At 46.0% G+C, this 25,431-nt stretch overlaps 1 protein-coding gene across 11 annotated transcripts in view; it reads right to left on the bottom strand.

Moving 5' to 3' along the window:
* AFDN (afadin, adherens junction formation factor) overlaps positions 1-25,431 on the bottom strand; it is a 214,164-nt gene that overhangs the window by 11,399 nt on the left and 177,334 nt on the right. For 5 of the 11 annotated variants that reach the window (XM_038765918.1, XM_038765903.1, XM_038765869.1 and 2 more), the window contains 8 exons: positions 18,985-19,050; positions 18,731-18,804; positions 17,526-17,644; positions 14,312-14,506; positions 13,651-13,742; positions 11,711-11,875; positions 8,403-9,392; positions 12-146 (listed from right to left, as the gene is read on the bottom strand). In XM_038765918.1, coding sequence (XP_038621846.1) covers positions 12-146; positions 8,403-9,392; positions 11,711-11,875; positions 13,651-13,742; positions 14,312-14,506; positions 17,526-17,644; positions 18,731-18,804; positions 18,985-19,050 — 1,836 coding nt within the window. Of the gene's footprint in view, positions 1-11; positions 147-6,036; positions 6,073-8,378; positions 9,393-11,710; positions 11,876-13,650; positions 13,743-14,311; positions 14,507-17,525; positions 17,645-18,730; positions 18,805-18,984; positions 19,051-25,431 lie in introns of all 11 variants that reach the window. The other 6 variants (XM_038765853.1, XM_038765860.1, XM_038765910.1 and 3 more) reach the window with 2 other exon arrangements.

The following is a 25,431-nucleotide window of genomic DNA, read 5'->3' as shown; positions in this document are numbered from 1 at the left end:
AGGACCATAACCTTTTCTTCAGCATCTCTCTTCCCTCGCTCCTCCTCTTGACGCCGGCGTTCTTCTTCTTGCCTGGCCCTATCTTCCGCTTCACGCTTACGCATCTCTTCCAACTGCTGTTGCCGCCTGCGCTCTTCATCCTGTAACTAACAAATACTTCCCTTTAATTTTTACGGTCCCGTCTTCCCCGGGAGAAGTTACGAACGCTTCCTAACCGGAACACACAAAGGAAAGACATAAAATACCATGCTAAGATCACTTGTGGAGAACGACCACCACGACCACTGTAAGGCTGGAAAGCTGATTACAGAGAATTTCTCTAAAACTCGGTTGCCACAAGCACAAGACTACTTTTCCACAAAAGTCTGTGACAGAGAGAGGAGGACAGCAATGAGAAAGAAAGATCTCTTCTTTTTTCAAGATTACTGAATGTTTGCAGCAGCTTTATACAAGTCAGAACAGTTAGATTTGAGGAAGATATACCTGTTCTCTTGGCTTTGATTTCCAAGTACATCTGATAAATTTAAGGAGATCTTGGAGGACCTCAAAGACACCAGGAGAGTTTTCAACCTCCATTTTCACCACCTCGACTCGACGCCCCATCGCCCAATAAATAAATGCAGGATGTGAAACGTCAAATAATCGTTTGGAAATATGCCAAAACAACTTATCAAACGGCACTGAGAAGAGGAGAATGTACAGGCTCTCCCACTAATTTCTCTTCTGTCCCGTATAATACTTTAAAAATTCAGGCAAGGTTTCTTTGTTAAAGGGAAAATGTGTTTGAAATTGGTGCTTTTGAATCGATTCATTAAAGTGATAACTATATGAGGACTGCCTGTTTTTCCACAAACATTCAAGTAATGAAGAGGAATGGGAAGGCAGATGTCATCTAGAATAGGTAAGCGTGGGCAAAGCCTACCCACTCACTGAATATGGCACTCCTGATTCAGTTAAAAAAAAAGAATAATTAACTCTCCACAAGAATATGTCTGTTTGGGGAAAGAATTTGGCAAACTAAGAGAACTTGCATGCATCAGTATAATAAATGTCTTGAAAAAGGTGGGGGACTTCTGGAATGCTGTATTTCCACCTAGTTACGTGCCTATTACTACAGAATTTATCCCAGGTAATTGAGGAGTTTTTCATAGCAGAGAAGAAAATGTGCTTAATTTTTTGGTTTCAGATAACGATTGTTTTATTGGGGGGGGGTGAGTGGGAATAAATTTTTACCACATGATAGCAAAGAGGGTCCTTTATTTTCTCTTGGGGTAAGATTGGTTTTGAGGTTTCACTGAGTTCTGACTGCCACCTGACAGAATTATTTGTAGCAGTAAAACATAAGCCTCCAACACTGTAAAACAAATTGCGATTGAATGACTGTTTTGTTCTTGCTTTTCCCATTTCTTTGACAAGGTTTCCTGCTCCAACCAGGCTGAAGTAATTCCCCGCTAAGAATGCTCCCTGATACTACAGAATCATGCCAGTGAAGGGTGAAGAACAGAGGAGGACACAGTGATACGTCTGATGGGTTGCCTTCACTTTGGGGTGACTCGCCTACTTAAGAAACCAAAACAGGATTCTAATACCACAGAAATTGACCAAGGAGTGACAACATCATACTCTAGGAAAAACACTATTCCCCCTCACCGCCCCAACCCCATATTGCAGCCTTCATTGTTCTCAATTTAGAAAATTCAAAGCCAGGGGCCCTTTTCCTTGTATTTAGATCAGTACCTATTGTGGATTTTTTTTCCCCCTTTAAAATAAGGAAAGCAAACCAAATTCAAGCTACTGAGTTGAACGGTCCCAGGCTTATTCTGAGAGAAGTCACTATCAGTAAGTTGGCTATTTTAAAAATGAAGATACGGTGTTCCCGATTACAAGGTAGCAAATTAATCAGAGCGCAATTAAGTGGAACACAGGAGGAAATTGCATGGCGTGGGTGAGATAGTTTCTGAGTAAGCAGCATGGTGGAAACTAGCTCAGGGCTATTCTGCAACAAGCCAAGAATGACAAAAAATGATGAAGTCAGTCTGCTCTGACCTCCCTTTTGGTAAAGTTCAGAAATTTCTCCCACCTAATCAATCCACTGACAGTGTTCATTGAGCACTTATGGTGAGCAGACCTAAAAAAAAACCTCGCCAGGACCTGGAAAGACTCTATCTTGTTTGAAGCAATGCTTTTGAACACTGTGATAATCAAAGAGGAAGCCATATTTACATCACCTTGAGACCGATTTAAGCGCTCAAGGAAAATCAGCGGGACAACGAACTCCATCCCATCCCAAATGTGGAAAGCTTTATTTCAGAGTCAAACTCCTCACCTAAAAAACAGATCTATAGAATCTTAGAAGTTTCTCTAAGCACCCTTTGTTCCTGGTCCAACCATATCCTAGTTTTGATATTTGCCCAGATATTAGCTGCTGTACAAAGCTTCACATTGTGCAGCTTACACGCTAAACAGACCATGTGACTATCCCACAAGTTATTTCCTTTGTTTCCACTACTCTCCCCTAAGTCTGGAAGAGAACTGTGGTCCGGCAATAGTTTTCGATAAGCCAACGACAAGGAGGAATCAGGGTGATCTTAAATGTTCTTTACTTCGTCCAAGACAATCTGCCAGTTCTGCAGTATGGAACGATGAAGCTGGCCACGTGCAAGGAACTATACTGCTCTAGTATGAGAGGCTCCTGGATGATGTCTACTGATCCAAAACTGGGGAAGCTGTATATATTTTCTGATAGACGAACTATGAAATAAGTCTGAAATAAAGTCACCACTTAAGAAGGCATTAGCTCAGTTGGTCAGGCATAAAACTGTCTTCTCAGGTCTTCTACATAACTTTCGGGGGTGAGTGTGCATATGTTGGGGATGTTGGGGGTGGGAGGAGATGAGGAGAGAAGGGGGCTCTTACCAATCAGTGCCCAGAGGTAAGTGGGGTGGCATCTCCTCCTCTGCCTGCCCTAACTGGGGTGAAGACAGGTCCTACAAGAGCCTCGTGGTCTTGGCATACCTTCCTCTCTACTAAGACCCCTGGCGTGGTCCCTGCTGGGAATGGTACATTATTTGCCTTTATCAGCGACTTACTGCCGCTGCTTCTAGCCTTGCATCTTGCTGTTGATTCAGGGGAAAGAGGATGGTGCTGGGAATCCGGAGACTTGAGTCCTGGCCACAGCTGCGCTAGTAGGGGTCGAGGTTTCGGGCTGAAAAACCACCAGGGCATTCTGCAAAAGCGGACGGGCCCAGCAGGTGCCCTGAAAAATGGTTGACTAATGAAGGCAGAGACCGCGACAGTTACTGTCTTCTGTGCCACAACACTAGGGCTCAACACTGGCACTGCCCTTTATCCATTTCAGTGAAAAATGGGCCTTGCCAGAAAAAATAAAAAAAAAAAACCCTTCAGCTACCCAGTAGGGAGCACAGGCCTGGGAGCCAGAGGATCCTTAGCTCAGTCACTTACCTGCTGAGCGACCTTGGGCACGTCACTTAACTTCCCTGTTCTCCCTCTTACTTAGACTAGGAACCCCAGTGCTCAGTAGAGTGCTTGCACCTAGCAAGTGTTTAACAAATACTACAGCGCTTATTGCTATATACTTCGTCATGGGCAGGGACCGTGTCTGCTAATTCTGTTGTACTGTACTTTCCCAAGGGCTTAGTACAGTGCTCTGCACAGAGTAAGCACTCAATAAATAGCATCTACGGTCGATTGTGCCCACTCTCTTGTTACACTCTGTGCCTCAGTGGGACCAGGACTGGTGGAGAAAAAAAGGCACAAGCAGCAGTGGGCAAGCTACCACTATAATTCGCTAGAGAGGCAGCGCGGCATAGTGGATAGAGAACCAGCCTGGGAGTCAAGAGGTCATGGGTTCTAATCCTGGCTCCACCATCTGTCTGCTGTGTGACCTTGGGAAGTCACTTCACATCCCTGGGCCTCGGTTACCTCAACTGGAAAACGGGGATTGAGACAGTGAGCCCCACATGGGACACGGACTGTGTCCAACCCGATTTGCTTTGTATCCACCTCAGCGCTTAGTACAGTGCCTTGTACACAGTAAGCATTTAACAAATACCACACATTATTATTATTCCTCCACACCTGCTTTTAGTACTACAGCCTCATGACCACGGCTTATCCTGCATTTCTGACAGGGGACGCCATTCCTCCAGCCCTTAGGGCTTTGCACAAAATAGTCAACAAATGTTGTAGTACTAACTGATAATAATAATAATAACAACAACAGGAAATTGAAAGGATAAAAATATTTCCTCCCATGACTCTGGAAGTGGCTCTCGGCTCGGTGGCCATGCAGCCCAAGTTTCCCGCTACCCTAAAGATGGCAGGCTCCAGCGAGCAAGCACATAAACGAGCCCGTGAAAAACCGGAGCAGCCCGGACTGAGAAAAGTAAGAGGAAACACTAAGCGCAATGTTACCGCTGATCGTTCAGCTTTCATTCATTCATTCATTCAATTGTATTTATTGAGTGCTTACTGTGTGCACAGCACTGTACTAAGCGCTTGGGAAGGACAAGTTGGCAACAAGTTGGTCTTCACCCTGAGCCCAGCTTGTGTGGTGGATTCGCGTCAGGAGGGGCAGTTAAGGGTGATGGCATGAAAGGCCCTGCGGCCCCCACTCTAATGGACAGCCCATGGGGAGAGGTGAGGAGAGCTATCTATTTTATTTTGTTAGTATGTTTGGTTTTGTTCTCTGTCTCCCCCTTTTAGACTATGAGCCCACTGTTGGGTAGGGACTGTCTCTATATGTTGCCAACTTGTACTTCCCAAGCGCTTAGTACAGTGTTCTGCACACAGTAAGCGCTCAATAAATACGACTGATTGATTGACTGATTGATTGTAGGGGGTGGCTGGGGGGTGGTCTGGGCCCACCTCCAAACTGTGTGCCACGATACATCTCTGACTGGCCCCGGGGGCTCTGGCTTGGGATGGTGAATGCCTCTCCCTCTCTCATCAATTTACAATTGTACTCAAGGAAGGGAAGGTTTGGTGTCTGTTAAGCGCCTACTAATGCGGCAAGCACTGTTCTAAGCGCTGGGGGAGATATGAGTTTATCAGGTTGGGCACAGTCCCTGTCCCATTGGGGGCTCACAGCCTAAACTGGAGGGAGGAGGATTTGACCCCCATTTTACAGATGAGGCTCAGAGAAGTGAAGTGGCTTGCCCAAGGTCACAGACCAAGCAATTGGCAGAACCAGGATTAGAACCCAGGCCCGTGTTCTTTCCACTAGGCCACTCTGCCTCTCTTGTCTGTCTCGTGGGCTTGTGAAATTCACGGAACTTGAGCAACACGCTGTCCGTTAAGTCATTCACGTCATCAACTGAAACCCTCACTGGAATTGATGTGGATTACTTAAACCTTCTACTTAAAAAAACAATCCCTATAAAGAGTGATGTTAAAATCTGGGGGAAAAAATGAAATAGGAAAATGCTCTGGCAACTATTTTGTCTAAATTGGCTTTAGGGTTTTGTTGCTAGGCTTAACAGACTTCTGTAAATTGATCTGGCAGGTAAATAACGTGAAAAGCCATTTGCTAAAATGGGGTAGGACCGGAACTTGGAAGTCAACCACTAAGTTTATTTCAGTTAAGTATAGGAAAACGAATAGTTCCCCTCTATGTCAATATTTAAAATTGAGCTATATTTCAGATACCGCAATAGGAAATTCCCAACTCCCCAAAATGCTCCGATTTTATAAATGTAAAATTTACAGAGATGCTGTAAACTCTCTGCACATAATTTTGTCAGACTGCAGCTGCAAACACTTCAAAGCCTTAATGCAACATTAAAACACCAACAACGAAAAGGCGGGAAGGAGGCTATAAGGGGGCTAAATCTAGAAACATTGAAACGCATGCTTCTAACAGATTCACTGAACTGCATCCTAATTTAGGACACCTCTAAGAGTCAAAAAACAGAAGGGCCGACAGATACTGGATCTAAGAGAAAACATAGAACGTCCACTATAAAAGAAATCTAGACAGGAAAAAACGTTATGGAAGGGACAGAAACAAGAACATACCAAATCTAGAACAGAGATTGCTGGCATAGCAGTCTGCTGCAGGTAATAAGAGAAGGAAAAAAACAAAGATGAAGTGCGGGGAAAAAAAAGGTAAGTTTAGATTTGTACTGTGGCAGAATGAAGCTACTTTATTCACTTCATCAAAGGTACCAGGGAAGAATGAGCAGAGCTATAGATTAATCTGTAGTTCAGTAACTAAGGTTAACCCCCTTGTTAACAGATACTGGAGTGCTTTGCCCATGGTAAGCGGTTAATAAATGCCTTCATTATTATCATTATTACTGTTCCAGATACTTAAAAACTACAGGGGGGCGATTAACTGGCTCTCAAAGAGTTTTACTGCTTAGCAATCAAACAATTTATCTGATTCTGGAAAATGCAGCTGTCAATCAAAAGAAATGAGTTACTAGAAAAATGAATGAGGGTAGGGCATTTTCTATTTTCAATAATTCATTTCAGGCTAGCCTTCATTTTCCAATGATCACAACCTTTGGGAAAACGCCACTGGTCAGAAAAAAGCATTTATAATACATGCAGCTTTCAGGAAACAGACTAATAGTCTAGGCTACCCTTCTGAGTAATGTTTGGGCTGGATAACAAATCACAATATGATATATTAAAACAGATATTTCTTTACACCGAGAGTACTTCAGAAGAATGTTTATGCTTACGGGTTTTATAACTAGTAGAGACAAGGCTTGGGTTTAGCTTATTTGGCTTGCAAAGAACATACTTTGTTTTTCTTTCCCCTAGTTCCTAAGGGTGGCACAACTAGCATATCCCATCCAACAGCAATTGCGTCAGCCTCGGAGGGCAAAGAAGAGATTTGGAGGGGGGCCCTGACACTACCTTCAGAGAAATCAAATGTCATGATGATCTCGATCAGATAGACATTTGCGGTATTATCGACACCAGCTAAAATTCTGCAAGAATGAAAACCTTCCACAAGGGCTCCTGCCGCAACAGACTTGGCCATCCATCAGATATTTCGTTACGGTCAAACCCCCGTGAAACATGGCTTCGCTACCCCCGAAAACTAAAATGAAATAGCAGGGATTTCACTTGAAATGAGAAAAATGACAATCAAGTCGGCCTTTCGGCTCAGAGACTGAAGGTGTGATGTCAAGAACCAAGAACCCGGTGGCCAGTTTGGAACCCTCGCCGGCTAATGGTGGGCCGAACAGAAAGAGCCTCTCGGAGAAAGTGCCCTTTGAGGGAGACTGAAAGCAGCTGGGATCATGGCCGGGCATGTTTGGGCTTTGTCTGGGAGCATTGCATTCTTTCATCCGGCAAGCTCTTACAGGGCTGGGTCCCTCGGCACATCAGCCAAATGAGAGACGGAACCGAGGCCAAACAAAAATGACTAAAGAATTGGTGCTTTCTATCTTTTTTTTTTCTTCCCCCAGAGTAGGAGGGAGGGAGGGAAGGAAGGAAGGAAGGAACGGAGGGATGGAGGGAGGGAGAGAGAGAGGAAGGAAGGAAGGAAGGAAGGAAGGAAGGAAGGAAGGAAGGAAGGAAGGAAGGAAGGAACGGAGGGAGGGAAGGAAGGAAGGAAGGAAGGAGAGGGAGGGAGAGAGAGAGAGAGAGAGAGAGAGAGAGAGAGAGAGAGAGAGAGAGAGAGAGAGAGAGAGAGAGAGAGATCTCCTCTGCTGTAAAATAGCCCATTCAAAAGAGGGACTAAGACTATTACTCTTTAGAGAAGCAGTGTGGCTAAATGGAAAGAGCCTGGGCTTGGGAGTCAGAGGGCGTGGGTTCTAATCCCGGCTGTGTGACTTTGGGAAAGTCATTTAACTTCTCTGTGCCTCAGTTACCTCCTCTGTAAAATGGGGATGAAGACTGTGAGCCCCACGTGGGCCAACGTGATTACCTTGTATCCCCCGCGGCGCTTAGAACGGTGCTCGGCACATAGTAAGCGCTTAATAAATACCGTTTGTTTTTTTTTCAGCAACCTGGGAAGCACTGCTGACTACCGACTCCAGCAGCCTGGAGACTATCCGGTTCTATCGGCATCTCCATTTTTAATTTTCTTGCCCCTCAACGGCCCCCGAATCCGAAGCTGGTCGGACCAGTGGTCAGACCCGGTAACGGCCCCGTCGACGTCCCGTTATTTACTTACGGCGATTCACTTTGTGCATTTTGCAGTGAATCTCACCCTCCCGTTCTCCTCCCGCCCCCAAAATGCAGACACGCACCCTCCCCTCTTGCTCTCTCTCTAAACGTCACAAGACAGTGCAAGGTGACTATCCTCTCTAGAGTACGCTACAGACATTTGAGTACCCAGAGCGAAACGTACGCGCGGAACCCTCCATGCAGAAGAAGAAAGAGATATCCTAGATACGCACACCCAAAGGATTTTTCCCCTTTACCCTTGCTCTTCTTTCGGCCTCCAGGCGTTGCATGATGAACATGGCGTCCACATCGTCGTCCTCCTCCTCCTCCTCCTCGTCTTCGTCCTTCTGCTTGGACTCCTGCAGCCGCTTCTGGAACTGCCACTCCAGCATCAGCTTGCGCAGACGGTCGTTCTCTTCGGCCGTGCGGTCCGGCTTGGTCTGGAGGTCCTGGATCTCCTTGCTCAGCATGTCCACGATGTGCAACTGCTGCTGCTTCTCTAACTTCTCCTTGGCGTCCCTCTTCCACGGGTCCGGGGACAGGCTGTCGCCGGAGGAGAGCTCCTCTTTGCTGATGGTGATGTACTGCAAATCCCTCCGCTCGATGGTCCGGGGCTGCTGCTGAGGCTGAAGCTCCCGGATGACCGTCTCCTGGGGCCTGGCCGACGCGGGCGGCTTCTCCGGCTTGGCGGCCGGCGGGACCTGGGTGGGGGTCGGTGGCTGGGCGCGCATCAGCCCCAGCTTCCTCTCCTGCTCACGCCGCTTCCTCTCTCGCTCTTCCTCCAAGCGCGCCTTCTCCTTTTCGTACCACCGCTGATGCTCCTCCCTCTTCCTGCGCTCTGCCGCGGCCGACGGCGGGATGAACTGGTTGAGAGGAGGCGGCGGAGGCAGGAGCAGCTCCGCGGGAAGCCCGTCGGGGTCGGCCGCATAATGCATGGCCGGGGGAGGCGGCGGCAGGGGCGGATCCGTCCGGACCGGCTGGGGGGCGACCACCGGGGCCGGCGTCTTCCAACGGCCGGGCCCGCTCTTGGTCAGAGTGGAGCCGGGCGTGACTGATTTGGAGGAGTGGTTCAGGTGCTCTTGGCTGGACGTGCTGGACTCGACCGAGGAACTCTGATTCGGCCAGGTGTCGCTGTCGGACTTCCGATCCAGGTAATCCAGATCTCGGCGCAGACTCATTTCGGGGTGGTGCCGCTCCAGCTGGTCCTCTTTATCTTCTCCCAGTTCTTCTTGAGAATGAGCCGCTCGCTGCAAGACAGTCAAACGGAAACCCATGATGCTTCGGCTTTGGGCCACACTCTCGGTTTGCCCGGCGACTCGTGTTTTCATCACGCGTGTCGGACAGGGTGCGACGGCGGAGTTAGGACATGTTGTTAATGGCAACTGTATCTGCTAGGCACTTACTATGTACGTGTCAGGCACTTTACTAACCGCTGTGGTAGATACAAGCGATTCGGGTTGGACAGTGTCCCTGTCCCCCACGGGGCTCGCAGCCTTAATCCCCATTTTACAGATGAGGTAACTGAGGCACAGAGAAATTAAGTAACAATAATAACAGCGGTATGTGATAAGCGCTTACTACGTGCCAGACACTGTACTAAGCACTGGGGTAGATACAAGCAAATCAGGTTGGACACAGTCCCTGACCTACGTGGGGCTTACAGATGAGGTAATTTTGGCCCAGAGAAGTGAAGTGATTTGCCCAAGAACACACAGCAGACACGTGGCAGGGCCGGAATTAGAACCCATGACCTTCTGTCTCATAGGCCCGTGCTCTAGCCATTATGCTAGGCAGCTTCTCTGTAAGGATGGGCCCACCCAGGGTCTGAACACAGGACCTCTCACACCCAAAAGGAGCATCATACCCCTCGACCAAGGAGCCAACTTGTTATCCCAAGCATGTCTGGATATAGCAACATGTGGCATTGGAAAAATGACCGTGAAGAGGTAACTACTACAACCCAAGTTTTCCTTAAAAGCAGCCAAACATTTGCTAAAGGTATCTGAAACCCGTTTAAAACATTTGGGATTCATTCTGGACTTGTGCGCTTGACCTTCTGGACACCGCACTACTTAGCCCTTCATTCACAAAACTTTAGGTGATGTTCATCTCGCTTTTAGAGAAAAATAAACACGAGAGGCAACCAGCATATTCTTGGTGCTCTCCGTTTCATTCTACTTGAGAACTAGAGAGAAGCAAACTTCTCACTTTCCTCCGATGCAGATCCATCCTTTTTTGGGTGATGAAGTTCTCCTCCCTGACACTGGTAAAACACTGACTCAGATAGCATTATTGACGTTCCCGTTATTTATGGGTGGTCTGGGAAACAACTTGCTGAATAATAAGCAGCTCTGCTTCCCTATCCAGATTTTTCAAACACAACTGTGAATCATGGAGAAGCAGATGACAGGTCCCCATGCAACCATTTCCTGAAACCTCATTTCATTCTGTTAAAATAAGAACTTCTATCATTTTTGTGATGTAAGAGAATTCACTACGTATGCTCCAGATTCTTAATGGCTTTTTAATCAATCAATCATATTTACTGAGTGCTTACTGTGTGCAGAGCACTGTACTAAGCGCTTTTTAGGCTTCACTTACTATGGATTACATGATTACTTCCAATAATAATAATAATGACGCCATTTGTTAAGCGCTTCCTATGTGTGAAGCACTGTTCTAAGCACTGGGGGGATACAAGGTAATCCGGTTGTCCCATGTGGGGCTCACAGTCTTATTCCCCATTTTACAGAAGTTAAGTGACTTGCCCAAAGTCACACAGCTGGCAAGTGGCCGAGCCGGGATTAGAACCCATGACCTCTGACTTCCAAGCCCGTGCTCTTTCCACTGAGCCACGCTGCTTCTAGGCAGAGCAGCCTCCTTTGGCCCTGAATTGGTAAGGAGGAATTCTTTAAAAATGAAAAAAATAAAAATTTCAGGAATGGGTTAGTAAATATAAGCTCATGATTCTATGCCTTACATAGAATCCCTCACCTGCCCCAGCCCACATTTTATCTCTATATATGTAAGACATACTCTTCCCCGCCCCTCTTTCTCTCTTTTAGGGTTTGAGGACTTATTGACAAGTAATATTTTATAGATCTCCACGAATGATTGACAAAACCGTTATGGGACCAACAATCATCCCAGCTACATCATGTTCACACGAGCTGTCTAAGATCTCTGGCTAGAAAACGGGCCTTGGAGTAAGAAAGACCTGGGTTTTCATCCTGCCTCTGCTACTTGTCTGCTGTGTGGCCTTGGGTAAGTCGAGACCCTTGTCTGTGCCTCAGTTTATCTCATCTGTAAAATGGAAATCAAGGCTATGAGCCCCAAGTGGGGCAGGGATTGGATACGACCTGATTACCGTCTATCTGTCCCGGAGCTTAGAACATGGTAAGCATTAACGAATACCACAATTATTATTATTATCTCTGACAGTCCAAATGCAGCCCCATTTCAGCCTAGTATAAGGTAGATTCTCTCCCCTCGCCTGCCCCCACTCCCCACCCAAATGTTTACCACAAACAAGAGCGATGCTTCGATCACATAATTCATTTCTAACCTGCATTGCAATACTGGAGCGGTTACTTTCTGTCTGGAGAGGTGGCTTTTCTTCATAATTTGTCCACTGGTTCTGGGATTTGGAAGCTGGAAAAGTGAAATATTCTCGAGTGTAGGTCTGAGTGGGAATAGGGTAAGCTTCCGGTCTTGGGGGTGGCGTTTGCTCCTGGAAAATAAAGAGAACAGAAAAGAAATGCTAAAGTACAACCCCCTTCAACAGTGGAAGAACCTTTTAGCCTTTAATTATTTTCTGGAAATAATCCTTCCATCTGCTACTTTGCCACTGGGTCTAACCTGAGTTGCTTATATCTACCCCAGTGCTTAATACAGTGCCTGACACATAGTAAGCGCTTAACAAATACCATAATTATTATTGCTATTATTTGGATTTTGTACATATCAGAGAATTAACCAGGATACTGACCCCCTGGCCCAATTGTCGACTAAAGATTCAAATGCTCCCCCAAATACCCACAGTAGTTTTTCCTAAAGGTGCAGGCTGAACTCCATTTCCAATCAATCATTCTATCAATGGTATTTTTTGAGTGCTTACTGTGTGCCGAGCACTGGACTAAGCGCTTGGGAGAGTCCAATACAACAGTTATGTTCCCTGAACAGTTCCCTGAATAGTATAACCTGAACAGTTATGTTCCCTGTATATATGTATATACGTTTGTACATATTTATTACTCTATTTATTTATTTATTTTACTTGTACATATCTATTCTATTTTATTTTGTTAGTATGTTTGGTTTTGTTCTCTGTCTCCCCCTTTTAGACTGTGAGCCCACTGCTGGGTAGGGACTGTCTCTATATGTTACCAACTTGTACTTCCCAAGCGCTTAGTATAGTGCTCTGCACACAGTAAGCGCTCAATAAATACGATTGATGATGATGATGATGACCATGAGGAGTTTACACTCTAAAAGGGGAACAGACATTAATATATACTACGGATATATATATTCGTTCATTCAATCAATCGCATTTAGTGAGCGCTTACTGTGTGCAGAGCACTATCCCAAGCGCTTGGAAAGTACAATTCAGTAACAAAGAGAGACAATCCCTGCCCACAAGAGGCTCACAGTCTAGAAGGGGGGAGACAAACACCAAAACAAGTAAACAGGTATCAATAGTATCAATATAAATAAATAGAATTATAGGTATATACACACATCAAAACAATTAATATATTAGGCATTAATATAAATAGAATTATAGAAGCGTACAGATATACATAAGTGCTGTGGGGCGAGTGGGGGGAGAGCAAAGGGAGCAAGTCAGGGTGGTGGGGAGGGAGAGCTGAGGAAAGGGGGGATTAATCTGGGAAGGCCTCCTGGAGGAGGTGAGTCTTCAGTAGGGCTTTGATGAGGTCAAGGGTGATCGTTTAACAGACTTGAGGAGGGAGGGCATTCCAGGCCAGAGGTAGGATGTGGACCAGGGTCAACGCGGGACAGGCGAGAAAGAGGCAAAGTGAGAAGGTTAGCACATATACACATATACAAGTGCTAGGTGGCTGAGTTTGAGGAGAATATGGAGAGTAGGGGAAACGAAGGCCTCTTGGAGGAGATGTGATTTCCAGAAGATGTAAGGGAGAAGCTGCAAGTTTAGTTCTAACTTTAACTCTCAAGAGTTTTTTCCCCAGGGTTTCGCCGGAAAATTCCCAAAAGGAGATTGTAATTTAGAAAGAAATGTGGATCGCTGCGGTTCCCTTCTCATTCCCACAGGGACAAAGAGGGGTGGATTTTGGGAGATTTATTGTTCATAAAATAAAGATCCAAGTAGAAATTCAGTGCTGCTAAGTTAGTGAGTTAAGCTGACTCAATAGCACAGTTCAATAGCAAAATTAGATTCTCGTTAAGAGGGTCACGCTAAACAAAACAAACTTGACAACTGGAATAAACTACTTCCAAAGGTGTTTCAGGCATGCCCCTTCTAACCTCAGTGCAGAGATTTCCAGTAGAGACTGATGTTATCTTGGCAGGAGTTCCAGCGGCATAAACATTCTTTCCAACAGGGCTAGGAGGCTGATCTTTGAAACAAGAAAGAGTCTTATTGCTTTCACACACACACATATACACACAAATCACATGAATATCAATGATGATACACTACTTCAAACCAGATTTCATAGTTAAACCTCAAATGTTTCCACAGTCCGGACAATTAAAAAAAAAAAATTGAGACCACGATTTCATAGTTAAACCTCAAATGCTTCCACAATCCGGACAATTAAAAAAAAAAATGAGACCACGATTTTCCACCTGGAGCCCAGAAGCATTATCCAGATGTTTGTATAAAACGTTCCAGTTCTGTTAAAAAACTATCATTTTCTGATATTGTAACATCACGACAAAATCATTCTTTGTTTACCCATCCATCGAAGCCATTGCATGAGGCCTCAGCGAGGTTCTGGGTAGACCTGATATCAAGTCGTGGTACTTTGGATGTAATTTCCTTATTTCTAAATATATTATCCAGGCTTTCTTTCCAGGTTCCTATGATGGCACCACATTGCTTACTGCATATTTGTGGGTGGATGCAGTCCGCTGAAAGGGGGAAAAAGATGGGGGAAGAAAAGGAAGATGGGCTTATGCTTACTTGCTACATTGGGACTGGAACGGTGATCAGCGCGATTCTTCGTCAGGCGGTCATCCCCCGACAACTTCTTTGGTTCGTTGTATTCTGTCCAGGGCAGCGGAGGGCTCTCAGGTGACCCATTTGGAGCAGAATTATTATACAACTCAAAACCTTCACTCTTTGGTCGGGGCTTACCTGAGCCACGGCGGTCTGAAACTGCAACGAGACAGGCTGTTAAAGAGAAAGTTTCCTCTGCAGAGATTTCTAATTCTGTTTTCAAGAAGGCGGCCTAGTTTTGCAAACACATAGTCCCCGCATGTTGAAGGGAAAATGGCAGATTTTAAGGAATACCAGGAAACTCATACATACAGTGCCTCAAGCCCTTCAACGATGTACATCTTCTATATGAATACAGGCATACGGTGTTCGAATAGCCACTATCAATGATGGGTTTCAATTTTTTTCCTCTCCTCAAGTATTTTGTACCAATCCCTCAAAACCCATGCATTTGTATTGGTGATTTTTTTATGTCATCTAAACCACGTCTTCTTTAAGCAGACTTTCAATGAAGTCAGAGAAAAAGATGACAATTTGGGAATCTCTGGGTGGAGCCATTTTTTTATTAATAGCATTTCTTAGGTGCTTACTATGCGCCAGGCACTGTACTGAGTGCTGGGGTAGATGCAAGTTATCCGGGTTGGACACACAGTCCCTGTCCCTCCATTTTATTCCCCATTTTACAGATGAGGTAACTGAGGCATGGAAGTTAAGTGACTTGCCCAAGGTCACACAGCAGACAAGTTGTGAAGCTGGGATTAGAACCATGACCTTTTGTCTCTCAGGCACTTGCTCTTGCTGAGGTGGGTGGGTGTGAGCTAGGAAGAATGATAATGATGGTATTTGTTAAGCGCTTACTATCTGCCAAGCACTGTTCTAAGCGCTGGGGGGGGGGATACACGTGGGGCTCACAGTCTTCATCCCCATTTTACAGATGAGGTAACTGAGGCACAGAGAGGTTAAGTGACTTGCCCAAAGTCACACAGCTGGCAAGTGGCAGAGTTCGGATTAGAACCTATCTCTGACTCCCAAGCCCGTTGCTGCTTCTAAATGAAGAGGAGAGAAATTACCTGGGGAAGGCCTCTGGGAGAAGATGTGATCTCAGGAGGACTTTGAAGATGAGGACAGTGGTGGTTTGTCAGATATGAAGGGGGAGAGAGATCAAGGACCTGAACAATGGGTTGGAGGCCAGAGGCCCAATGAATAGATTAGTTTCAGAGACAGAGCTGGAGCAGGGTGAGAAGAGATAAAGGGAGAGAGAGCTGATGGCACGCCTTAAAGTCAAGGTTCAAGACTTTCTGCTCCCAATATTCTAAGGTCCTTGTTGGCAGGGAACATGTCTACCAACTAAGGTCCACGCTTCGTACAGTGCTCTGCACACAGTAAGAGAAGCAGCACGGCCCAGTGGAAACAGCGTGCGACTGGGAATCCGAAGGATCTGGGTTCTAACCCCAGCTCCACCACTTGTCTGTTGTGTGACCCTGGGCAAGTCACTTTTTACTTCTCTGTGCCTCAATTTCCTCGGCTGTAAAATGGGGATTAAGACTGTGACCCATAGGTGGGACAGGGACTGTGTCCAACCTCTTTAGTTTGTAATCACCCCAAAGCTTAGAACAGTGCCTGTCATGTACTAAGTGCTTAACAAATGCAAAAAAAGAGAGATAAATTCTCAACAGATACACTGCTTGACTGATACAGAGGGAAATAGATCAACACTGAAAATAACCTACTCACTGTGCCTCCATCTCATCTATCTCACCAAGGACCCCTCGCCCATGTCCTGCCTCAAGCCTGGAATGCCCTCCCTCCTCAAATCCACCAGACAATTAACCTTCCTCCAACTTCCAAACCTTAATGAAGGCACATCTCTTCTAGGAGGCCTTCCCTTCCTCTTCTCCCACTCCCTTCTGCATCGCCCTGGCTCCCTTTGGTCTTCCCCGCTCCCAGCCCCACAGCACTTACGTACATATCTGTCATTCCTTTATATTAATGTCTGCTTCCCCACCTCTAGACTGTAAACTCACTGTGCCTGCTTATTGTTGTATTATACTCTCCTAGGTGCTTAGTACAGTGCTCTGAACACAGTAAGTGCTCGATAAATACAACTGAATGAAAGAATGAATGAAGGCTTTTGAGGAACGGGGTGGCACGCGTAGGACTGGGATGTAGAAAAGTGATCTGGGCAGCAGAGTGAAGTCCAGACTGCAGAAGGGAGAGATTAGAGGGCAGGGAGGTCAGCGAGGAGGCTGATGCAGTAGCGCAACTGGAATGTGACATTATTATTATGTCCTGTCTCCCCCTTTTAGACTGTGAGCCCACTGTTGGGTAGGGACTGTCTCTATATGTTGCCAACTTGTACTTCCCAAACGCTTAGTACAGTGCTCTGCACACAGTAAGCACTCAATAAATACGACTGATAATGATGATGATGATGATTCTCATTAAGCGCTTACTACGTGCCAAGAACTGGCATAGATACAAGTTAATCTGGTTGGATACGGTCCCTGTCCCACTAAGGGTTCACACTCTTAATCCCCATTTTAGAGATGAGTTAGCTGAGGCACAGAGAAGTGGAGTGACTTGCCCAAGAACACCCAGCAGACGTGTGGTAGAGCCAGGATTAGAACCCAGGTCCTTCGGACTCCTAGGCCTGTGCTCCGGCAAGGTGACTTTCTGAATGAAGAGGAAGGGTAATTCTTATATGTGCACACTCGTTAAAGCAAGCTTCTTCCCTATTTGGAGAAGACAGGAGGGCACGACAATCCTCTGTTAACACAAACTCTTTCAAGTTTCCAACTCGCTGAACAAAGCAAAAATCAACAAGCCGTAAGGCGGTATGGCTAGTGAGTGGAAAGACAAGATTCTGGGAGTCAGGAGAACTGGGTTTTAATCGCAGCTCTATCGTCGGCCTCTGACTTCGGGCGAGTTACGTAACCCCTCTCTGCCTCCATTTCCTCCTCTGTAAAATAGGGAGATGACACCTGCTCTCCACACCTCTTACTCTGTGAGTCTGAGAGGATGCAGGACGGTGTCTAATCTGATTATCTCGTATCTGCCCCAGTGCTTGGCGCCTACTAAGTGCCTACCCCCATAATTATTACCACTAAATACCTACAAGAGAAACATTTGTTCCCAATGGAATGGGAGCAGTCGGGTTTTCACGAGACACATCCCTTACCTCTTTGCATCATCGGAGATGGCTGATTGAGCAGGGTGGCGAGACCGTGGTAAATCGCTCCTTGTTTGGCTACTTCTAATGTTACCACAGAACCTGTTCTGGTCATGAGTTCTGCTGCCCTGGGAGAAGAATCGGAGAAAGGGGACACAATGATGCCCATTTCTTGACTGAGATCCGGCTCCCCACTACAGAAATCCGAAGAACGGAGAGGACCACGTGCCCTTCCTCGCCTGCTGCCCGCCGTTGGCGGCTTTCTAACAGAGTTCCTCTGAGAGAGCACGGGGACCGCTTCCAGCTGAGTCCCATGGCATAACCGAGGTTGGCACTGGCCAAGGAGAACGTGGAACGCGGTCCTGGAATGACACCGCTTTCATTTGGAATCTGGCCTGGGTCTGTGCTGATTTCTACCATGGGCTGCCCCAGGCCATCCACTCCAACTCAGGCAGTCTTCCTGCCTGAAAGACAGGTTCCATATCCCCCTCGGCCGGCGGCTCCAATCTGGGCTTGGACTCTAGCATCTGCTGCCCAGTTCCTGAAAACCAGGGTCAAGCTGCCTTCCAGCCAGAATCAGGGGACCGGGATCAACTGGAGAATAATAATAATAATAATGGCATTTATTAAGCGCTTACTATGTGCAAAGCACTTTTCAAAGCGCTGGGGAGGCTACAGAGTGATCAGCTTGTCCCACAGGGGGCTCACAGTCAATCCCCATTTTACAGATGAGGTAACTGAGGCACTGAAAAGTGGCTTGCCCAAAGTCACACAGCTGACAGGTGGCGGAGCCGGGATTTGAACCCAGTAACTCTGACTCCAAAGCCCGTGCTCTTTCCACTGAGCCACGCTGCTTCTCAATGGCAGCGCAGGTGTAGAGCTGCTCTGCTCTGGAGAATCGCCAGCTGGGTCATTGGTCCCAGAGATTGCCCCGGCATACTTTGGGCTAACTAATTATTTACCTTCAACAGTCACATGTTTTTTTTTTTTAAAAAAACCCCACAAAAAACCAAAGAACTCCAAGCTTCTCCCTTCACCAACCTCAAATACACATTATAGAATTGCATGGGACTAGTTTTTCTGTTAAAATGGCATCTCTGAACTAAATATATGAATGAGTGATCGATCTTTCATAGCGATCCTTCCTCTCCCTTGACACCCAGTTAAATAATGATTTATGCCACAGGCTCCCTTTAAGAGAAAGAAAGGCCTACCTTTCCTGAGACAATCCTACCAAACTCCGTCCATCCACACTAAGGAGCTGATCGCCTGCGGCCAGGCGTCCATCCTAGATGACCCGTTCGGGAAAAGGGGACGGGGAAGGGGAGGAAAAACAGCCATCATATTGGATGTTGCCGCAGAATTTAAAAATGAGTTTTACGTTATAGAAATAACTTTACAGTTGAAAAATGACTTCTAAAGATGCATTCCACCTGACAGTACCAAATGTGCGTATTTCAAAACTAACCACATCTGCAGCGCCTCCTTTTACGACAGATTTGACATAGATTCCTAGTTTGTCTTGACCTGCCCCCTGTAGAAAAAGCAGACAAAACATGTGGTAGAGTTAACATATAATCTTCTAACTGTTCTGTGAAGAAAAAGCAGATTAGTGATTCTCAAAAACAAGAAAATACACTAAACATTAGATGTCCTTCCTCCCGCTTAGACCGGGAATCCCATGCGGGACAGGGACTGCGCCCGATCTGTTTCCGTTTCATCTGTCCCAGCGCTTAGTACTGGGCATGGCACAGAGTAAGCACTTAACCAATACCACGATTATTACCTATAGCCATTCACTGTAGGGAAATCAATCCTTTCCTCTGCTCCTCCTCTTCCCGCTTGCTTTCCAGGTCTTCCTCCCCACACCTTGAAGGAGGCTTCTGTCTCCTTTGGAAACAAGTGCCCAAACAGTGGACCAACAGCAACGCCCCTACCGCCGCCCACCCCACCTCTTCCTCTCCGGACATCCCAAGCCAGGAACGGGAAGGAGCTTTCGGCTCGGAACAACTGTCAAAAGTACTGGAGCGTGCAGAGAAGTCGGGGAAGGGGGAGGGATGAATTTGGGGACCTGCAGCACGGCGTAACAGATAGAGTGCGTGCCTGGGAGTCCGAAGGTTATTAATCAATCAATCAATCGTATTTATTGAGCGCTTACTGTGTGCAGAGCACTGTACTAAGCACTTGGGAAGTACAAGCTGGCAACATATAGAGACAGTCCCTACCCAACAATAGGCTCACAGTCTAGAAGGAAGGTTATGGGTTCTAACCCCAACTCTGCCACTTGTCTGCCATGTGACCTAGGGCAAGTCGCTTTACTCTCTGGGCCTCAGTACCTTCATCTGTAAAATGGAGATTTGAGACTGTGAGCCCCACATGGGAACGGGGTCTGGGTCCAAACTGATTTGCTTGTATCCACCCCAGCGTTTAGCACAGTGCCTGGCAACTAGTAAGCTCTTAACCGACGCCATAATACTAATAATAGTAAAATAACCTAAAGGGGAGGGAGGCCAACCCCGCCCCCCAACCCTTTCTCTGCACACCAGGGGCTGGGGGCTGTCCTTAGGGGGAAGAGACCTGATTCTCCCGCCCCACTTTTCTCACTGGGAGGTCCTGGGACCAAGCTAAGGGGATGCTCTTGGGGAGGGACCACTAACTGGCTTCCTTCCTTCATTCATACTTATTGAGTGCTTACCATGTGCAGAACACTGTACTAAGAACTTGGGAGCATACAATCCAACAATAAACAGGCCCATTCCCTGCCCACAACATGCTTACAATCTAGAGAACCGGAGTCTTGGGACTGCACCGGGGGAGAGAGACGCAGGCACCCACTGGCCCCCACTTCCACAAGCTGGGTCTGAAACCCCACCAAGAAGACTCCATCTAATCCTCCTCAACCTCTTAGCTGCATTTAACACTGCGTACCATGCCCTTCTCCTGGAAACATTATTCAACCTTGGCTTCACTGACACTGAGCTCTCTTGGTTCTCCTCCTATCTCTGACCCCAACTTCTCCATCTCTTTTACAGGCTCCTCCTTTGCCTCCCACCCTCTAATTTTGGGAAGCAGTCAAGGCTCAGTCCCCTTATTTTCTGCATCCTTAATCTATAGCTTGGAAAATCCATTCACTCGCATTGCTTAAACTATCCTCTCTCACAGATGATACCCAAATCTACCCCTCTCCTCTGTAGTCTAGTATTTCCTCCTGCCTTCAGGACATCTCTACTTACATGTCCTGCCAACACTTTAAACTTAACACGTCCAAAATAGAACTCCTCAATCTTCCTGACCAAACCCTGTCCTCACCAGGTCTTTCCCATCACTGTAAGGAACACTGCCAACCTCCCTGTTTTACAAGCCCGTTACCTTGGCATTATCCTCACCTCATCTCTCTTATTCAACCCACGTATGCATTCTACTGCCAAATGATGCTGGTTCAGTTTTCACAAAATCACTAAATTCCAATCTTTCCTCTCTACGCAAACTGCTACTACGCTGATCTAAGCACGTATAACCCACCTTGACTACAGCATCAGCCTCCTTGCTGATCTTGCTGCCGGTCTCTCCCGGCTCCAGTCCATCCTTCACTCCGCTGCCCAGATCATTTTTCTCCAAAACCGTTCAGTTCATGCCTCCCACCTCAAGAACCTCCAGAGGTTACCTATCCATCTCTGCATCCAACAGAAACCCCTTAGCATTCATTGGCTCTAAGATACTCATTTAGCTTGCCCACTCCTACCTTATTCACTTATTTCATTTCCTATTACAACCCAGTCCACTCCTCTGATGCCAACTTACTTCACCTTGACCTCATCTACCTCGCCACTGACCTTTTTGCCCATGTCCTCCCTCTGGCCTTAAACTCTTCCCCCGTTCATATACGACAGACCATCACTCCTCAACCTTCAAAGCCTTATTAAAGTCACAGTTCCTCCAAGAGGCCTTCCTTGATTAAACCCTCTTTTCTCCTTCTCCCTTTCCCATACGTGTTGCCCATGCAATTGGATCTGTATCCTTAGGGCACCTGGGTGTTCTCCCCACCTCAGCCCCACAGCCCTTAGGTATATTTCAGTAATTTATTTATTTATATTAATGTTTGTCTTCCCCTCTAGATATAAATTCCACCCTTCTAAAACTGTGAGCCTGTGGTTGGGTAGGGACTGTCTCTATCTGTTGCCGAATTGTACTTTCCAAGCGCTTAGCACAGTGCTCTGCACACAGTGAGCGCTCAGTAAATACGACTGAATGAATGAGTGAATGAAAGTTCCTTCATTCATTCAATCGTATTTATTGAGCGCTTACCATGTGCAGAGCACTATAGTAAGCGCTGGGGAAGTTCTTTGTTGACGGGGAACACGTCTACCACCTCTGTTATATTGCCCTCTCCCAAGCGCTTAGTACAGTGCTCTGCACACAGGAAGTATTCGATAAACATCATTGATTGATTCGTCAAATATGTCAGTAGGTGGGAAGGTTACTAAAGAATATTGCTTTGGTTTCAACAACTCAAGTATAAGGTACTTTTAGCAAAAATTCTAGAGTAAAATTATTTATTGGTACTCCTAACAGAAAAATACTTATACAACCCTCCCCAAAACACCAGGCAAATGAACATTAAGCTTGATGGTTTCCTATGCAGCAGGGGATCTACATTCAGGGTGGGAATTTATGGGGTCAATGATGTACAAATAATTTCTATTTCCTAGATTGATATGTATGTTGCCATCCTTCAGAGCAAGGCAATCAAGCTTATTCCATTTTTCAGGCCTGCCTATGCACACTTAAAACCCTGCAGAAAAGGTATATGAAAAATGTTCCACCTCCCAACAACGGGGTACTGAATTCAAAGGCAAAATTCTTCCAAAAATCTCTAAATTTAGTCAGCAGATTAAAATTTTATCTCTACGGCTTTTATAAAAGAACAGCGCATTTGGCTCTGCTCGAACTTCATTTTATATTCACGAAAGAATGCTCATGATTTTGGGTTATACAGAAATGTTTTCCAAATATTTCGGCTGTGCCACAGACGTATACTGAACAGTTTCAGAATTCTGTGGGTTGACTCTGGCTTAAACTAAGCCAAAGTCATTGTGGTTTTTTCCTTTGGGATCCTTGAAAACAGTGCTTTGCCATCATTCGAGGCAGACGTGTACCAGTAACCATTAGCTGTAGGTTTAAGAATTGGTTTGAAAACAGGTTTCTACCCACCAAGCCTACTCCACCCCAATTTCACCCACAGCCATAGAATTACCTCTGCAAGATCCCGAGCAATTACCTTGTCCCGGAACCATTTCCTCCCTGTCCCTCCTGCACAGATCAACTATTTTTGCTTTCTACCCACACGAAATCGACCGACGGCAGAGGCGGCTTTAACACTTGCAGCGATGAACGTTTCCGTCTAATCACCCGAGCGCAAGACAGCTGTACAATCTCTACAGAGTCTGAGACACCGCACTCAGAGACGAGCGACTTAAACGAATAGGAAAAGACCCACTGAGTAACTAGAGGTACATGGAAATTGTGGGGAGAGCCTAAGAAGGAGGGCAAGAGAAAGATACTGCGTTAGTGAGGATATATAAGCTGCACGGCAAACACAGAATTGCGATTCTTCATAAGTAACACAGATTTATCCATGTTTTCCCTGGTATAACTGCTCTCTCCAACTTCCAAGCCTTATGGAAAATCACATCTCCTCCTTCTCGTTTCCCAACTCAAACTTTCATTTCCCCCGCTCCTCTTCCACGCCACTTATGCACTAGGATCTCTACACTTTAAGCACTTGCTATTCACTCCACCGTCAGGCCCAGGGCACTTTCGCACTTACCCAAAACCTATTTTATTGTCTGTCTCCCCCTCTAGACTACTGGTTCCTTATGGGCAGGGAACACCTCGGTCGTGTTGGATTCTCCCAATTACTAAGTTCAATGCTCTGCACACAGTAAATACCACTGATTGACTGGAATATCTTGTAATAAGAATAATAGTGATTATGGTACTTGCTAAGAGCTTACTATTGTACTGTACTAAGGGCGGGGAAATCAGGTCGGACACAGTCCCTGACCCACATGGGGCTCACAGTCTCAATCCCCATTTTACAGATGAGGTACCTGAGGCACAGAGAAGTAAAGTGACTTGGTCAAGGTCACACAGCAGACAAGTGGAAGAGCCGGGATTACAGCCCATGACTTTCTGGCTCCCAGGCCTGTGGTCTATCCACTATGCCACGTTGCTTCTCTTGTACCAAAGCCACTATCTTCAGCAGAATCAGGAGGTAGGTGGTTAGAATGGAATAGATCGCCATAGCTACCACCACCAGGGCCACGGTAAACCAAGGCCGCAGCTGGAGTCCAGCCCGCGCCGCAGCCTTCTTAAGCGCTTAGTACAGTGCTCAGCACATAGTAAGCGCTCAATAAATACGATTGATGATGATGATCTGGCTTTTGGTTCCGGTGTTAAGGGCTGACGGCATCAGCTTTCTTTGTTACCCGTCGTGGCCTCAGCCCGCTTCTCCCTGGCCTCCTGATGGAGGTGACAAGCACCATCCCCAGCTGCGGTGGTGGCCCTAACGGTGACGGTTTTCAGTCAGAGCTCGGGTTCAGGCTGCTCCTTGGCTAGTTGGAGTCAACTGGGACTGAGAAGCTACCAGGAGCAGAAAGAGATAAGAGGAAAACCCAGCTGCTCTGGCCACACCATCGCTACAAGCTGACCCAATACTCACCCACGAGACGGACGCAGAGGCAAAATTTGGGCCCATTTCAATAAACATCCCCCGTGGCTCATCAACGTCTCTCTCTTCAGGGCCTCTAATACACTAGCAACTTTTATTAGCTGTGAGGCAGAGTTACTGAGTATCAGCAATTACACGATGATAATCAATAATATCACAGTATCAAACCGAGCTCTGAAAAACTACTTTTATTCTCAATATTTTCACCAGAAAAATTTGTATCTATGTAATCTCCTTGCTGCCAATTCAACAGAAGAATACAGGAAAAATGCAAATAATTGCAATTGTACTACCTCTAAGAATCAAAATTTCCTGAAAGTGGTTTTTACTTTTATCTGACTGTGAACATAAGCAGGCTCTAATCCTAATAAAAACTACTACCTTGAATAACTGGAGAAAGTAAAATGGCAATAATTAAAAGTGTTGTCTCCTGAAAGAGAAGATTAGAAATTTTGGAATGAGAGGAAACTAAGTTCTGGGTTTATCTCTTGAAAACTGGATACACACGCAATTTTTTTTATCGTCCAGGTCGGTTATGCAGTCAACTACAACATGGACAGTATCGTACACCAAATGCATATGCTCTGAAACAAACACTTCAATTCCTCTGGGACCATCCATTTCATCCCAATTTCAGAAGAATCAAAAGACAAAATCTATTTTACTGCAGAAGATCCTTTCAACTCAGATATCTAAAAAGAGATGATTTCTTCCTACAAATTTAAAGCTTCTACTGTATCAATTCTGTAAAATACTAGAATATTTTACATGAAAGATGTCATTCTAAATAAAAGGTAACTTATAGCTACACGCCTACTTTTGCTTTACTGCCAAATTCTGGTAATGGCTGAAAAGAGGGTTTTTTCATGGCTTTATCCTGATTTTTAAGACATCAGGAAAATCTTTCAAAATTTCTTTCAGTTTTCCTGCATGGCACTACTCTAAACTTTCTTCCAACTGGCTGGACTTGCTTTTGTTGAGACACAGTCCTTTGAAACCACAGTCAATCTCAGTAATTCATGCTACACCAAATGCGATGAGAAGTTTCCAATATTCAGAGCCACAAGGGGAAGTCAACGGGACCTTGAGGTCGCCGTACTCCCCTGTGAGCACTTTCTCCGGAGCAGAGCTTTACTCCGGAAAGAGATGTTTGTTCGAATACCGACATTTAAACCATCACTTGGA

This window comes from Tachyglossus aculeatus, chromosome 2, assembly GCF_015852505.1.
Source record: "Tachyglossus aculeatus isolate mTacAcu1 chromosome 2, mTacAcu1.pri, whole genome shotgun sequence".
In the NCBI taxonomy this organism is placed as follows: Eukaryota; Metazoa; Chordata; class Mammalia; order Monotremata; family Tachyglossidae; genus Tachyglossus; species Tachyglossus aculeatus.
Note: the sequence above shows the minus strand (reverse complement) of the source record. Positions and strands in the feature narration are given on the sequence as shown.